Genomic DNA, 15,992 nt, shown 5'->3' with positions numbered 1-15,992 from the left:
CCTACCTGAAGTTTAGAAATGATGCTAGAAAGCTAGATGGCTACATCATGGGTTATTTTGTGTGTATCTGTGAAGAATCACAGGATACTTTAGGGAGGAAGGAACTTCTAAAGGTCTTCCCTGTCAGAGGAAGATTAATTAAACTGCTTTTGTCATTGTACTTTTCGAAGTTGAGTTGTAACTACAGCCTGACAAAACAATCCTTATATTTCTGGCTGCTTTCTGTCAGTGCAATGAATGATTTCAGCATAAATGGTGTCTTTTGGGCACTGCTGATCATGGATACCCTCTGCAACAGTATGGATTCAGACAAGAACAGAATTTTGCAACAAGGACATACTCTGTTGTGATTATATATGACTTTTATATTTTAGTTAAATGGATGTACTAATCCAAATTTCAAAGTTACTTCACAAAAACGGTAAGTGTATTTACAGCGTGAATAAGTTACACAGTCAGAATAAAAGTGTCTCAGATGTGCAACAGATTTACATGCATACATTTAACACTGGACAGCAGTTAAATGTAAGAAAAAACTCATATAGTTATGACTTTTATATATACATTACAAATAAAATAAGACATCTCTCTTTAAAGAAACCTAACATGAGAACTTGCATTTCACGTTAATATTTTCACTTTTTATACTCAAAATTTATATTAAATAAAAATATGCATGCTTAACAATCAAATCAAAAAGATTTGACTCTGTGATGGGTCTTTCTCCTACAAAATGGCAAGTTAAATTAGATCAACCATCCTTTAATAGTATAAATATATTCATAAAAGCAACCTTCTAGTAAAAAGCAGCCAAGGTCCTTAAAAAAAAAAAAAGAAAATCTACCAAGACCATTCATGATCCTTGGGGGGGCCTAAGAACAGACCTCTGCAATATGATCCAGTACCTTCAGAGACAGTAGCCTAGTAACATTAGGAAATGTACTTCATAGCAGCTCATTGTTTTAAGATACAGTAATCATATTCAAATTACAGTGTACATTAAACTGTAGTCCATTTACAATTTGTTTCATATACACAGGCTCTCAGCTTTTGACCAACAAGTTTGCAAGATTCCGTGGCCAGCTTCATTCTGCCCATCTTTCACTCAGCTAAATAACAGAAAAAAGGAAAAAATTTACAAGGGTTTGTGTTTTTTTTAACAAAAAATACTATTTTGTGAAGGAAACATTGCACTTTTACCAACCTAAAATTAATTTGCTATAAAGGAAGTATTGTTCAGTGTAATAGGCTTTGGTATGCAATGGAAGTCACTTCTTCAGTAGTGAGTTGCAGTTGCTCAGTGAAATGCTAACTGATTTTTGTGCAACACAGAACAAAGGATGTTGTCCCAGGTGCTCTATGCTACCTCTGTCCTTACAGTATTGCTACACATTTGAAGTTCAGCCCATCGCTTTTTAGAAGAAATCCTAAATGTAACAAGAGTGAGTACAGTCTGACCAAACCTTTGTAAGGCGGAGAAGACATTGAGCCACCTCACTCCCCCAGGGCAGCACTCCCAGCTTGAAAGACGACACGAGGGTCCTGTCAGAGACTTGTGCCGGAAACACTGGAGTCTGGAAGAAAAGTATTGATGACCCGATAACTCTGAGCTCTGCGAATCATGTCGCGGATCTCTATGTTCAGTTCCATTAATTTGGTACAGATCTCAGTCAGGCTCTGGTTGGAGCCCACCAGTGCATAGGTGCCTGTCTGGCCCAAGGTTTGGTGGCGGAAGTAAATGTTCAGTAGTGTCTGGACTTCATCGTCAGAGCTGCTTCCAAAGATATCATTGGGCCACAAAATCCTGCAATGAAACAGGAAAAGAACATGTGTATCACTGTGGGTTCATTAGCACAGGCAGAAGCTATGTGGTACAGATCTCTAAAAGGAGAACGGACTTGCTCACGCTTATAAAACAAAAGCAACTTACTGTTTTACACTACTCATCTGTTAGTCAGCCTCTGGTATCAGGCACTGAAATCACATAAAAGCCCAATTCCTATCATGTAAAAAAATGCTTAAGAGAACTCATTCAAATAAGTGGAAGTGAAACTGGGCTGAACGTTAGCTGATCTCAGTGACATGCACCTGTAAGGAATTACCTCTGTGAGAAGATTCTTAAAAGCCTCACAGGACTTTTGAGCTACACAGTGTAATTAAACATCTTAATAGTTGCAAGCATACATATTTGATAGCTACTGGTGACACATCCCTGCAAAATATCAATGCCCCCATGTACCTTGTTGAAACATATTAATTAACTATGCTGAATCAGTGCATTACATTTAGGATAAATTTAGGAAGATAATAAATGCATAGTTTTCTAATAACATGAAAGTCTAACATGAACCATGCAGCAAAACTTGCCTGCATTCTCTTATTTGTCGGATGGCTTTAACAAGTTCATTGTTCTTCAAGCACTCCAGCATGGACTGAATAGCTGCTTCAGTAGAATTGAATGAGGGCTCAGATTCTGTTGTCTGAGGCTCAGCTGCGATTGCAGCAGTAGCATCCTTCAGATTTTTCTTCAGCTCACTCAGTTCTCTTGACATATTTAACAGCTGTTCCAAGGAGAAAGATGAGAGATGGGTATTTTCATTCTCCATAGGCCCCAAAAGGAGTAGATATTTCAAATCTGTTCTTACTACTCCATTGAATGTACATGTTATGGAAAAGACCCCATTTTAACATAAGGACATTTCTTGATCTCTGTACATTTTATGGGGAAAACACAAACTACAGATCCTTTAACTTTGTGCTTCCTTTAACCTTATGCTGTAGTTTTGGCTTGCTAAAATGCAAGAGCACATGTAAACAAGCTTTTATTCTTCATCTCTTCCAATTTTTTCCATATCATAGTGGAAGTTTAAGAAAAAGTACTCCTCCTGGAAGATGTTGTTATCTATTTACAAAACATATGCAGGGTCTGATACGATTAACAGATGTACAGGAATTGTATAACTCTTTGTCAGGCTGAAAAGTTAATATGGCACAAGATTAATAAATAATTAATAAGTTAATTAATTTCTAAGGATCTACTTTTTCATGCTCACACATGCTAAAAATAACCACTGTCACATGTACTAACAATGGAACTTCTTTTAAATAATAGCTTATGGCTCCAGCAAAATATGCAAATTTCATGGTGAAACAGCTGTTCATCATACAATTTTTCCCCAGTTCCACAGGCTGCATTATTTATAAAAATCCAAAAAAGTCATAACTGTGTACTACAGTTACAGAAATCAATTATAAGGAACACAAAATATTTCTAAAACTTAAGACTATTCCAGTAGTAGTGGACTAGATGCATACTGTTTTGTCTTCTCTTAAAAGTGAACAGCCTAGTCACATTCTGAGCCAGCCTTCAGAACAATTCCTGAAGATACAATAAGTATTCAAATTCTTTGTACTACTATAGCACATAAACCAAACCACTTCCATTTATATCTCTAAACTACTAGAATCTGTCATAAATGCATGTCATAGCTTCAAATTTTACTTCACAAAGTACAATAGTTTAAAATACATAAACCTTACCAGGAGAAAAATACATATGTAATGGCAAGTTAATCTTTCCTTAAATGATGATCATTCAACTTAAAGTGATCACCTCAAAGGTATTTCAAAGTATTTCATATTTTAAGCAATTGCTGAAAATAAACCTAACTAACAGTATTGTTCTTGTGAAGTGTTTCTTAAAGTAAGATACATAGATTTATCTAAAAACAAAAGGCTATTTCGGTAAAAAGTGAGATTGGGCTGTGTCAAAAATATTTGAAGAAAAAAGCTTGTAAACATTACAGAATTAAAAAGACATGACAATAAAGTACTTAGTTGATTATGTATGCCTGCAGACATAATAGTGAAGTAGTGTAATCTTTGGTACTAAGTCCACAGAAAGAAGAATAAGAACATGAAAATAAAATGGAATTTTCAATATAAGACTTTGTAGTTTGTTACATACCTCTGGCATGGAACTCACTTCGTGCACTTGTCCAATAAGTTTACAGTAGGACTGAAAAAGCAACAGCAGCTGGAAGTGCAGTTTATATAATCTCTGACAGAGTTCCAATTGCTAAGGAAAGATTTGTAGGAGAAGAAATGATTAATAAATATTAGTGAGTTTAGATAATTTTTGATAACTAACAAAAACATGGATATAGTTCTGTTCTTAAAAACCATTATTTCACTGAAGTGTGATCCTATACTATTTCAGAAAATAAGTAATGATTTTTCTTCTGCAGGTAAGTCAAATATGACGCTGAAAATCAAAATTATGATGGCTAGCTCTCATGTAGCACATGTCAGCATTAGTCTTAAAACATCTTATATTTGTTAGCTTCACTGTCTCCAGTTTGCAGCTGGAAAGCAGAGGTAGAATACAGAGGAAGTGACTTTGCTGCATAGAACATGAAACTCTAAAACTTCAGATATGGACGAAGACCTTTTCTGAGGGATGGAAATCCAAGAGAGAAGCCATAAAATAGTTGTCCAAGAGGGTCAAAGCTCCTGCCTACTTCTCTGAGGAGAGAGGAAGAGCAGCAATAAATCCAGCTAGGAGCAAGAAGGTGGAAATACCAGCTCTGAAACTTAAAACTCTGCTCAGGGATTTTCCACCATCTTAAAGAAACTATACAACAGATGGATGGAGTTTAATGTGTAAGAGGATATTTGGCTTCTATGATGTATTATCCCAGATTATGTAGATACTGCTCTATGAATATTCACTTGTTTCTTCCAGCCTATTGTGCAGCACAACACAAAGAGTGTCAGACACATCAAAGAGGTCAAGTTAACATGGTTGTGGGCCTGGTATTCTTGTGTGTATTAGGAAGGGGAATCTCATATTTCCACAGCTGGATCATGCTGAAGAAGGGAGGAACATTTAATCTTTGGCAAATTAGGTAAGAAGTGAAAATTCTGCAAGTACCTGACCTTGTACTGACTCTTTGGCAGGAAAGCCTTACAGATTTCAAACCATATTTGATTTGTCTGCTGTTACAGGCACAGTGACCAAGGGTGGGCTCAATGCTCTTTCCATCTGTTTGGATGAACTAGAGCAAAGTTTCATGCCAAACGTGGTAGAAAAAAAGAAGCTATTAATGACTTTGCTTCTTTAAAGCACTTCATACATGCTTAGCTACCAGCATGTAATACAGTTCTTGGATGAACTGAGTTCTGTGTAAATGTCAGCACAAATACTAATAAAAAGGACTTTAAGAACATTTTAAATGTTAATTTGACTGAGGTGTTTATTTACATATGGTTCAATATTTAAGAGCCATGTTTTTTATTAACAAGCCAAAATTAGAACCATAGCCTCAGCATTTCAGTTCCCAAATTTCTGTACCAGGCTGAGGCTAAAGGCAAATTGCAGCTTTGTTCATCAGGGTGAGGAGGTCACGAACTACCCATCTAGGGTAGTGTTCAAGGCCAGGCTGAATGGCACCTTGAGCTACCTGGTCTAGTGGAAGATGTCCCTGCCCACGGCAGAGGGATTGGAACTATGTGATCTTTTAAGTGCCTTCCAACTCAAACCATTCTGTGATCCCACCAAACCTGATACCACAAAGACCCACAGGAGCCGAAAGAAGGCCCAGCAGATCCATGATGGGGAAAAAAAGTGGAGTGGAACAGATGTGCTAGGACAGAACTGGCTTGTGGACAGGGACAAAACCTATCAGTGGCCAAGAGGACAAAGAGATAGGGCCTGAGGGACAGTGCCAGTGAAATAAACCTGCCCAGAGGCCATTCTCTGTAACTGAGGGAACAGAGCACTGCCAAGTTTGCATTTGTGTGCATTCTCCTCCCAAAATAAAGACTGACTGTTTAGATATAACCTCCTGGCTTCTGTCTTCTCTTGCAGTGTGCTCAGGCATGTCAGGGGCTGGCTGGTGGCCCAGCCAGGGAAGTGCTAACTGCTCACCCTGAGTGCCAGCCCAGGGACACACTCTTCCTCCCTCATCCTGTTCAGCTCACAAGTAGGGACACAGCCTGAGGTTCTCCAGCAGGGATCAATTTCACTCTATTCAAATTTTGGAGACCTGGCAACACTACATAGCAGTTACATCCATGTACGCTTGAAGTTGTCAGGGAGTTAAAAATTAATTGAAAACCAGGACACAGCATAACATCATTAAAAAAAAAAAATCTCATGATAGCTTGGCATGTAACACCTGGGTGTTTTTAGTCCTTGGAGAACAATAATTCAGTTTCACCCTTCTGGCTGCTAACCTGAATGAAGACAAACTAAGGTCAAATTGATGATTCTAGTTTGACTCACTCAACATTTAGTTACTCTATCAAGCAACTCAACTTTTTTTCTTCCCGAACAAGTATTAGAAACCAACAGTGTTGAAACTGTTCATCAACATATAAACAAAACCTGTTTGAAACGTAACTGCCAACTATAAATTGTAGTTTTCCATTAGGAAAAAATGAAAATTATTAATTTAAAATAAGAAAAAATGTTGTTTTCCAATCCAGCATATTACATCCATTCAAAGGCTTGATTTTTAAAAATGTATGTAAATGACCATTTGAAACAGCATTATGAAGGTGCCAGAATTTTAGCATAGTATTTTTAGATTTTACAAAACACAAATTAGTAAATTATTTTTGTCACTGCATTTAGAACCACGTATTCTATAGGAAAACTATAACGAAAAAGGAAAGCATGCTTAGAAGTAAAACAGTAAGATTGGGGTGTATTAGTCCATCCATAGATGGACAAAAAATATGAAAGAACTTCAACTTACTGCAAGAGATTCCATTTGCTACACAGCAAGCATGGCACAGGAGAAAAGGAAAGGAAAGAAAGTATAATGTCAGTGTAATGCATGCAATAGGAAGCACAGCCCATCTGTAATAGCATAACTTGTCAGCAGTATTAGCAATGCTTGCCTCAACCTGATAATTGGTTGGAAATATCACATACAACATGCACAGCATTCTTAATAAAATCAAGCTTTAATTCTAATAGTAGATTCTAATAGTCTAAATATCCTCAGTTAGACCTTCAGATTTATTAGGTTGGATGTATCCCACTCAGGGACTTACAGTGAAATTGTGCTACAAAACTCTTGAAATAATACTTCTATTTAAATTTGCTTTCTTTTTTATTAAAATGAGCTCATATTGCAAAGTATGAAAAAATTAGGAAGGGTTTTCAAGTCATGAGTAAAACTGAACTTTGCTATTTCTAAATATTTTCTTGTTTATAAATACTTCTATTTGTTGGACTTAATAGATCTAAGGAAATTTGCAGGGCAAGCTTTGTGACTGCTGGGCCTATTATTTGGCACATTACAGTGGAAACATTTTGCATATAACTTTTAAGTTATAACTATCATAAGGAAAAAAAATCCATGGAAAATGCCAGTTTTGTTAAACTACACGGCAATGCCACAAGTTCAGACAGCTTTGTGTTCCTTCCTCTCATCAGTAATGATTCACTGCTTTGTAAGTGTTCCTCTTTTCTTTGCCAAGAAATAACATTTGCACTCTGTGTACATCTAATGCAGTTTTCCTTATTTTATAAATATTACAATCTCATATTTTACATGAACAGAGTCATCATGTAAATGCTGTAAGTAACAAACAACGTCTGCCCAGTTACAGTCTGATGTCAGTGCATATGCATACAGTGTTAATAAACATCTGGAATTCTTATTAAAATTATTTACCTTACCATCAATACAAAGGCAGAAAACAAGAAACATGAAATAATGCTAACTTTGAGGATCCTAACAAAGTATTTCAGCCTGTCTTCTTTCCATTGGCCTTATTATTAAAAAATATATGAAAAGTATTGTCCCAAATGCTGCACTGCTTTTCTATAAAACCATGAAAAACTAAGGTTTAAGCTCTTGTCATGTTTAATTTTATGCCTTTAACATTGCTTGAGTAGTTTTTACTCCTACTTAGTACTCTTCAAAAAAACCCTTTATATCTTGGCTTCCGTGCAGTTCACGTAAATGATTCTTTATGAAGCTAAATTCAAGATAAGAAGGGGACAAGAGCAGACAGATCATTGTGTTCCAGTAAATTCACAGGTGTGCTGGCTTGAATTTTTCAAATGTCTCCTCTGTACTGCTTCCAAAACCAGGCAGGCCAAAAAAGGGGTGAGGAAAAACCCAGCAGCAAGGGCTCAGGAGGAATGCTCATAGCCTTTACACTTCTGAATTTCTAGTTTAATCCCTACAGTAAGGGAAGTGTTGTAGATTAGTTGATAGACTTTACAGAAATAGTGTTTTTGGCAGTTGAAAATACCAAATGTTTAGAGTATTTGGATCATTTGAACAGTCCTTTATGCAGCTAGTAAATGCAGCATCTAAGAAGGACACATTCCTTAGCAGCAATGCTTTGATTTAGTTTTTTATTCCTAGAATTACTGTTTTATACTCTTAGCAGACCAGGAAGACAGCGAAACACTAATTTTTAGATCACAGATCTTCTTGTTTTTTCAAGGAATCATTTTTAGATACTGAAAGGAAATGACACTTACATAATTATTCCTTAAGACATTAACACTTTGATGGTAACACAGCCTTCAGTCATTTACTGGCACAAGAGAGTCCCAGCATATTAAAATAACTACTGTGTCCAAGGGTTTATTAACTGCAAGTGCATTTTGTTAAGTTATTCTATTAGACTTGGCATGTCAGCAGACAGAACCTTTTCCCATGATCTAGGAAACTGAGTATATACACAAACCTGTATATATATCAGAGACAGAACAGCATATGCTGTGCATTCTTAAATATCCACTGGACTTGAAGGATAATAGAAACTATTCTCTCTGGAGAAATCTGTACATAGCTGTATTCCTCCTTTGGAAAAGCGGCCTACCTGGGCCCATTTTACCTCATTGTCAAACCATGGAAGTGTCAAACAGTAGTCAGTAATTGATTATTGATTATTAATTAGTTTATAGCTGAACAGTGAACTCACTGTGTCTTGAGCTGTACTGTATCTAACTCAACTCTAGATGACTATGGTCCCAAGAGGTATACCTCCAGCCTTATTGGTGGCTTAGAGTGATTGAACCTTTAGCCCCAGGGAGACTCATAACAACAGGTACATTCTGATTTTTTGGAGCAAATTTTTATGGGTTACAGCATGTTTTAAATATCCTTTAGCAGTCTGAGTTCACAAAGCCCACATTGATTAGCTTGTGGTGAACCTTGGGATGAGGAAGGTTTGAGAAAGGTATATGCTGACTTTGGACTTCTAGAGGAACCAGAACATCTCATTAGGAGATAAATACTTATTTGATTAGCAGTGTTAATTGACAAGAAAAAGAAGATCTTCCAGTATCCCGTTTCCAAAAAAACAAACAAAGAAACAAACAAACCCAGTCTTTGACTAGATTAAAAACATCCCTGCTTAATAAGGCTGAAGCATGTACCAATAGCTGTACTTATCTAAGGCTGTTGCACCTGGACAGATAGCACAATAGTAGCTGCAGTTTTCTTTCTCCATAAATTGACTCCTATGTCACTGTGGCACTCTGTTTTCAGAGTCGCATAAAAGCTTAAAAATCACACACATTCAAATCATATAATCTGTTGCAATAATAAAGCAGGGGAAAGACGTTCTGGGACATTAAACTTGTACCCAAATTTCAGACAAGTTGCTAGCTCTAGCAGCTGACCTAGACAACTTCTATTTCAGGCTTCTTTAATGTCAGAATAAGCAATTTTTGCCTTTGCCCATTTTCAGTAACAGTAACAATGGTCAACAAATCACATGCAATTATTTTGAAATAAGATCTGATTAGAGAAACCAGTGCCAAATTACTTACCAGCATCAGCAGACATTTGTGATGCAACTACTTGTGATAATGCTGAATTTGGTTTCATGTCTGTCTCATCTGTAGAGGGGACTATTTTCATCTCAAGCTTTCTACCTTCTGTAGAGTAATATGTTGCTTTTTCTTCCTCATAATTATTTCTGAACCTTTTCCAGAAGTGGCCTGGTTTTGTGCTTAGCTATGCAATCTTCTGGGGGGCTAGAAGTTTTCAGAAGAATTTCAGGCCCTAGACTAAACCTCAATGAGTTTCAGTGTTTAGGCAGGTTCCCTTGTGATTACAACTCAGACAGATTTTTTTCCCCCCTACAATTATTTGATTCTTTAGCCTTTCATGTTGAAGGAGAAGTGAAGAGGAAAGATAAGAAAACAAATACTTGACAGTCTAGGATTAATTTTTCCTTGTCCCTTCCTAATCACATTTCCTCAGTTTCTCTGGCCTCTTCCTCCCATTACACTTCCATTGAATAAACATATAGTTCCTTTGGGAAAAGCTGCTTCAATTGACGTGTTAATGAGTAGGGGAAGAAAAGAAATATGCCTGTTGATCAAAGACCTACCATCCTGTCAACTTGCAAGGAATAATGCATTTTGGGCTGAAGGAATAATGCTGGGGAGAAACCAGGAACTCCTGAAGGAATGAGAAATCCTTCTTTTCAGTCTGTCTGATAAGCAGTATAAATACTAACCCTGGCTTCACAAAACACACATTTAATTCTACAACGGAGAACACCTAGTTAAAAAACCCCACACAAGTGGAACATGACATTTACTAACTCTTAATGCATTTAGGCCAGATATATGAGCTCAGTTCACAGTGTATTTCTTCTCCTCAGCATTCTTTCTCCTCTACTTCTTCAAAAAAGAAACAATATGCATGATTCTATGGGTTTCCAAAATTGTGCAGGGAAGAGAATGCCCATTCATATTCCAATAATGACGCATATTCTATCATCCTCTCCTGATGTGCTTGCAGGAGAGGTTCCTGCATGTATTCCAAGTCTCTCTTTTTTAGATTTGAGAATAGTTCCCTTTTAACTTCCCTGTACACCATTACAATTACAGAACAGACAGTATCTTATTTAAGTGCATTGGAAGGTGTCTAACTTCTGCTGGTGCCAGTGCTTAGCGGGGGGGAAGAGGGGAAGACTGAACAGTTTTTCCACTGCTGGTGATTGCAGCCAGAGGATTTATTAGCAAATTAGATTTGCTAATAAGGTCAAGGAAGCCAAAATGCAGGAATGGCAAGGATTTGGGATTCTTGGGAAAAGGCATAAAAAAATTAAAAATCAACGGAGTTCAAATACACAGAGGTGGGAAAGAGAGGTTAAGATAAAGACAGAAGAAAATAAAGTGAACTGAGGAAGAAGACAGACAAACTGACACCAATATAAGAATAAAACATGGTTACAACAGGCAAGTCTGTATTCTGAAAATGTCACAATTATCTTTTATAAGTTAAAATACACGGAAAGAGGATATATCACTTTTTTTTACATGTTGTTGCTGCTTTCTGGTCTTGGCTAATTTTCTTCAGCCCCCCTTTTTTTCCTGTCCCTCCATTCTTTTTTCTCCAGAAGGAAAAGACTCCACAAAATAACATTTCTCAATTCATTATACATCACCAGGATATCATCTGTTTCCTATACTTAGTATATCAAATAATGGTAATGACTGTTGATGGTAGTGATTTCTGAAAATACAGTTTTCTTAACTGGAACCAACAAATATAAACAAACAAACAAAAAAATATTCACATACATTTGCATATGAATTTTTTGTTAAAAATTGATAAAGAGATATTTTGCCTTAGCTCTAAATACTTATCTGCAGCATAAATCATTTCACTGGCCATTTCACAGTCATGTTTCATAATTACTAATCTAAGTGTATTTTGACCAGGAAAGTCTTGCTGTTGAGCAGACCGAGTCTGTAACAGCTGTAGATAAAATGGGAGTAATATGGAAGGACAGTACACCAGGAATGATTTTCAGAGACACTGCACTGTGGAAAACTGCTCCTGCAACATCTTTCTAAAAGGGAGAGCACACCCTACCCAGGCAGGGTTAGCTTTGCTTCCTTGCTTATATGAGGAAGGCAGATTTATCTCCTCTGAATATTTCCCATCTCCTGTGGCCAGGACTGAGGCAACAACAATAACTCCAAGCCTAAAGTGTGAAAACTGGATTATGCCCAAGCCCAGCACAGAGTCAAGGAGGAAGTACAGCAGGCTCTTGTGGGTTCAAGAACAAGATATATCACACATGTCACTTTACAGGAGAGAACTAATACTGGCCATTTATTACCTTCTCTTCTGAGTCCCCTGGCTGGCAGGTAATAACTCCATCTCGTGAGCCTCCAGCAAATGTTGCTTTGCAGTTTGCAAGCCACTGTTTTCAGAGAGAAATTAAAGATATGAATAAGACCTACTATTTGATTCAAAGAAAGATAAGCAGTATTTTAGTTTCAAAGCACAGCATGTAAACAAATGTTTGCAATTGCACTTTTTATTACCACAGACTGCAACAATTTGCTTTGACTGTAAAAAGTGTAGTCGTTATTTCTATTACTATTTCAGTTGCATAAACTAAGAAAATTAATGGATGAATAAACAGGAGAGAGACTAGGAATATTAAAGATACCCATGTTTCTAATATTAAAGGATACAATAGCTATTTTTTTTTAGTTCTGGTCCATATGTTCAGGAGGAAACTTTCAATAAATCCAGTATCTGAAACATGTTTTTGTACTGAATGTTAGTTTAAACAGATGTGAGTGGATGTGCAGTTTCCTGACACAGCATAAGTATGCAAACTTACAAAGAACAATACAAAAGAACATACAAAACCAAGAACATAACAAAATTCAGCATACCGAGAGTGTTGCCTCTTTCCTGTTGTTGTACGTGTCCAGGTACTCCTGCAGCTCTAAAACACTGAATTTCAGCTTTTCAAGAAGGCCACAAGAGAGCAGCTGGAGAAATGAAATCAAAAGGTCTAGTAAATGTCACTATAAAAGAACACAAATATTAGCATAGTAGAAAGTATAGTAAAGATATTGCAAAAGAACACTTAGATTTACAGATATTGATGCTGAAGAATATTTGTATTTGTGCAAAAATCTACATAAATAGAATAGTAAGTTGAAAAGTGAATAGCAAAAGCTGCACCTATGATAATGTGGAATTGAAATTGTGTTCTGTGTTTAATGGATTTTCAGAGGACTTCCCTAAAATAAAATAGTGCACAAAGCTTAACCAGTTAGTCTCCACAGCTCTCTGATGATGTAAGACACATCTCTTCCATGATCACAGCAGTAGGCCCAAGATTACACTTTATCAGTTCCTACCTCTAGACGTCTCTGTGGGAGGTCACACTGTCCTGACATTGTTGGACAAACATGAGCCAGAATGAAGACAATGGGAATTAATTACCTATCTCATTAATTCCCTAACATATACTTATATAACATCACAGAATCATTAGGTTGAAAAAGACCTTCAAGATCATCAAGTCTAACCTTTGACCAAATACCATCATGCCCACTAAACCACATCACAGAGTGCCACATCTACTTGTTTTTTGAACACTTCCAGGAATGGTGACTCCACTGCTTCTCTGGGCAGCCTGTTCCAATACCTAAACATTCTTTCAGTGAAGAATTTTTTCCTCATATCTAACCTGAACCTTCCCTGGCACACCTTGAGTCTCTCCCCTTGTCCTATTGCTAGTTGCCTGGGAGAAGAGGCCAACCCCCACCTTGCTACAACCTCCTTTCAGGTAATTGCAGAGACAGATAAGGTCTCCCCTCTCCAGACTGAACATACCTAGCTCATCAACTCCTTATAAGATTTGTGCTCCAAATCCTTTACCAGTTCCGCTGCCCTTCTCTGAACTTGCTCCAACATCTCAATGTCCTTCTTGCAGTTAGAGGCCCAGAACTGAACACAGGATTTGAGGTGTGACTTTACCAGCACCAAGTACAATGCCAAGCAAGGTCATTGCCCTGGTCCTGCTGGACACAGTATTTCTAGTACAGGCCAGGATGTCATTGGCCTTCTTGGCCACCTGGGCACACTGCTGGCTCATGTTCAGCCAGCATCATCCAGCTCACATCACAGCTAACTCAAATGAAACCACTACACATATTACCATCTTTCATGCTAAACTGTGTAAAAAGTAACTTCTCCTTTTTCATTTGGAGAGCCAACTGGGTCCAGTAGGCATCTGTTTTTATATTGGGTTTCTGACACAGTCAACCCATCATAACTATTCTATGATTCTATGATTTTATATTGCTCATCTGTCAATATTTACCTAATAAAATAATGTAGAAGATGAATGGAAATACGGTTCAGAACAGGAGATAAAACATATAGATAGGAGGCGTGAGTTCCTTTTGACATATCTGTTCCCGAGTTGCTCAAAAGTGAAGCAGCCAGTAAAATAACACACTGCAATGAAGCACATGCCTTTTGAAAGGAATATACTCACTGTTTCTGCATCTACAAAAAGGGTGGGACATTCTGAACATGATGTTAACATCTGAGAAGACCTCACAAACTTGGAGCCTATTCCTCGCAGGTTGTCTCCCAAGTAACTAGCTGCATCACAGGTTAGGAAGCAAAATCTTTTCTGAATATTCTGGAAAGCAAAATACAGTTTATTATATTATTTACTCAACCATGAGCTTCTTTCCTCTGTAAACAAATGGCTTGGTTGTTATTCTTTTCATAATAATGTACAAAAGAGACTATCTCCCTGTGGAGAACTGAATGTCTGCTCTAGGATACTGACTAATAGTTATTATACTGGAGACAGTGTACAGCTGGGCAGCTGTGAAACTAATTACAGAGTTCATCATAATCAGCTCCTGAAATAAATGCTTTCTTGTAAAGATGAATCAAACTTTATAAAGCCTTTTACCCACAGGTAGCTTTTTTTTTTAACTTGTCTGTACAGAGTTAACAGAGCTGATCAGCACATTACTTTATCTGTCCATTCCAGGCTTTGTGTGGTTAATATACCATGTCAAGTGGCTAATCACATAATATAATGGACATTCTAATGCCAAACAGCAGCATGGAAAAATCAGAAAAAAACTTTTGGTATCCCCTGTGGGAAAAACTTCTTAGTAAAACTTCACTGCTTCTTGGGAGTACTCCAGAAATACTGCACCACATCCGGGAATTATTCTTCTGAGTAGATTTTTTTGGTGTTTTGAGTTCTAAGCCAGTCTAGCCTCCCAGAAACATTCTAAATTTTTTTCCATGACTAATATATAAAGTGAATAATAAATAAAAATAATATATTAATCTTGCAGGAACTGAAATAATGATATTGATAAATACACAGCAGGTTTCACTGCCCAAATATATCTCAATAAAGCCTAGTACTCATCAGGTGGGAGTAACATGAAAGTATGTTTAACAATAAAAGTATGCAGCATTTTTATTTGATTCATTCCAAGTTACCAGAGGCATTTCTCTGAGGAATGTAGGTTAAGACCTGTACTACCATAAGCATGCCTCACTGGAGAAGAGTACTTCCCAAAAACCAATCTGCATGATAGACATAGATAACAGATGCCTATTACTGCTCCTGCGCTGGTGCACTGAAGTACCTAAAATCAGGTGAGATGGAAGCTGTCGGATTGAATGATTTTATAAAAAATGCTAGATAAGCCCTCACATTGCACATAGGCCGTACACTATCAGTGATTTATAAAACAGTCCAAGTTCCTCTACAGACCAATTTCATAGCTACTTACTTGTGAATCTCTCTTGAAAGCATCTGAACTGCCCATCAGAACACAGTTAAGATCAGATAGACTGATATTGCTCTTACTATGTGTTTCTACCACCTCACTTCAACACAGAAACAAAGCGCTATACACCTCACTCAGCACATGGTACAGATTCTCTGCTGCACTGAGTTTGTAGTAGAGACAAGGGTCTAATTACTAAACAGCAAACCAGATAAAAGATTATTTGTATAAGCAACTATCAGAATCATCTGAATCATAGGGCTTGGTGACAGTTGGAGATTTACTGAAAAAAAAGCTTCAGACCAAGTCTTGGAGAAACTGCTGCTGATAACCCTTTTGGCAAAGGAAAGAGATCTAGGCTTGATCCTAACAAAGAGAAAAGAGCTATCTGAGAACATAGAAATGAAAGGAA

General features: G+C 37.1%; 1 protein-coding gene across 5 annotated transcripts in view; it reads right to left on the bottom strand.

Annotated features, from left to right (window-relative positions):
* Positions 1-344: 344 nt before the first annotated feature.
* Positions 345-15,992, bottom strand: part of FRY (FRY microtubule binding protein) — a 234,590-nt gene continuing 218,942 nt past the window's right edge. For 4 of the 5 annotated variants that reach the window (XM_050333591.1, XM_050333590.1, XM_050333592.1 and 1 more), the window contains 7 exons: positions 14,308-14,457; positions 12,689-12,787; positions 12,121-12,204; positions 6,762-6,779; positions 3,968-4,078; positions 2,368-2,561; positions 345-1,804 (listed from right to left, as the gene is read on the bottom strand). In XM_050333591.1, coding sequence (XP_050189548.1) covers positions 1,546-1,804; positions 2,368-2,561; positions 3,968-4,078; positions 6,762-6,779; positions 12,121-12,204; positions 12,689-12,787; positions 14,308-14,457 — 915 coding nt within the window. In that variant the 3' untranslated portion in view covers positions 345-1,545. The remainder of the gene's footprint in view (positions 1,805-2,367; positions 2,562-3,967; positions 4,079-6,761; positions 6,780-12,120; positions 12,205-12,688; positions 12,788-14,307; positions 14,458-15,992) is intronic. The other variant, XM_050333589.1, reaches the window with a different exon arrangement.

The sequence above is a fragment of the Myiozetetes cayanensis genome, unplaced genomic scaffold (genome assembly GCF_022539395.1).
Source record: "Myiozetetes cayanensis isolate MyiCay16 unplaced genomic scaffold, myiCay2020 scf5-8, whole genome shotgun sequence".
Taxonomy (NCBI): Eukaryota; Metazoa; Chordata; class Aves; order Passeriformes; family Tyrannidae; genus Myiozetetes; species Myiozetetes cayanensis.
Note: the sequence above shows the minus strand (reverse complement) of the source record. Positions and strands in the feature narration are given on the sequence as shown.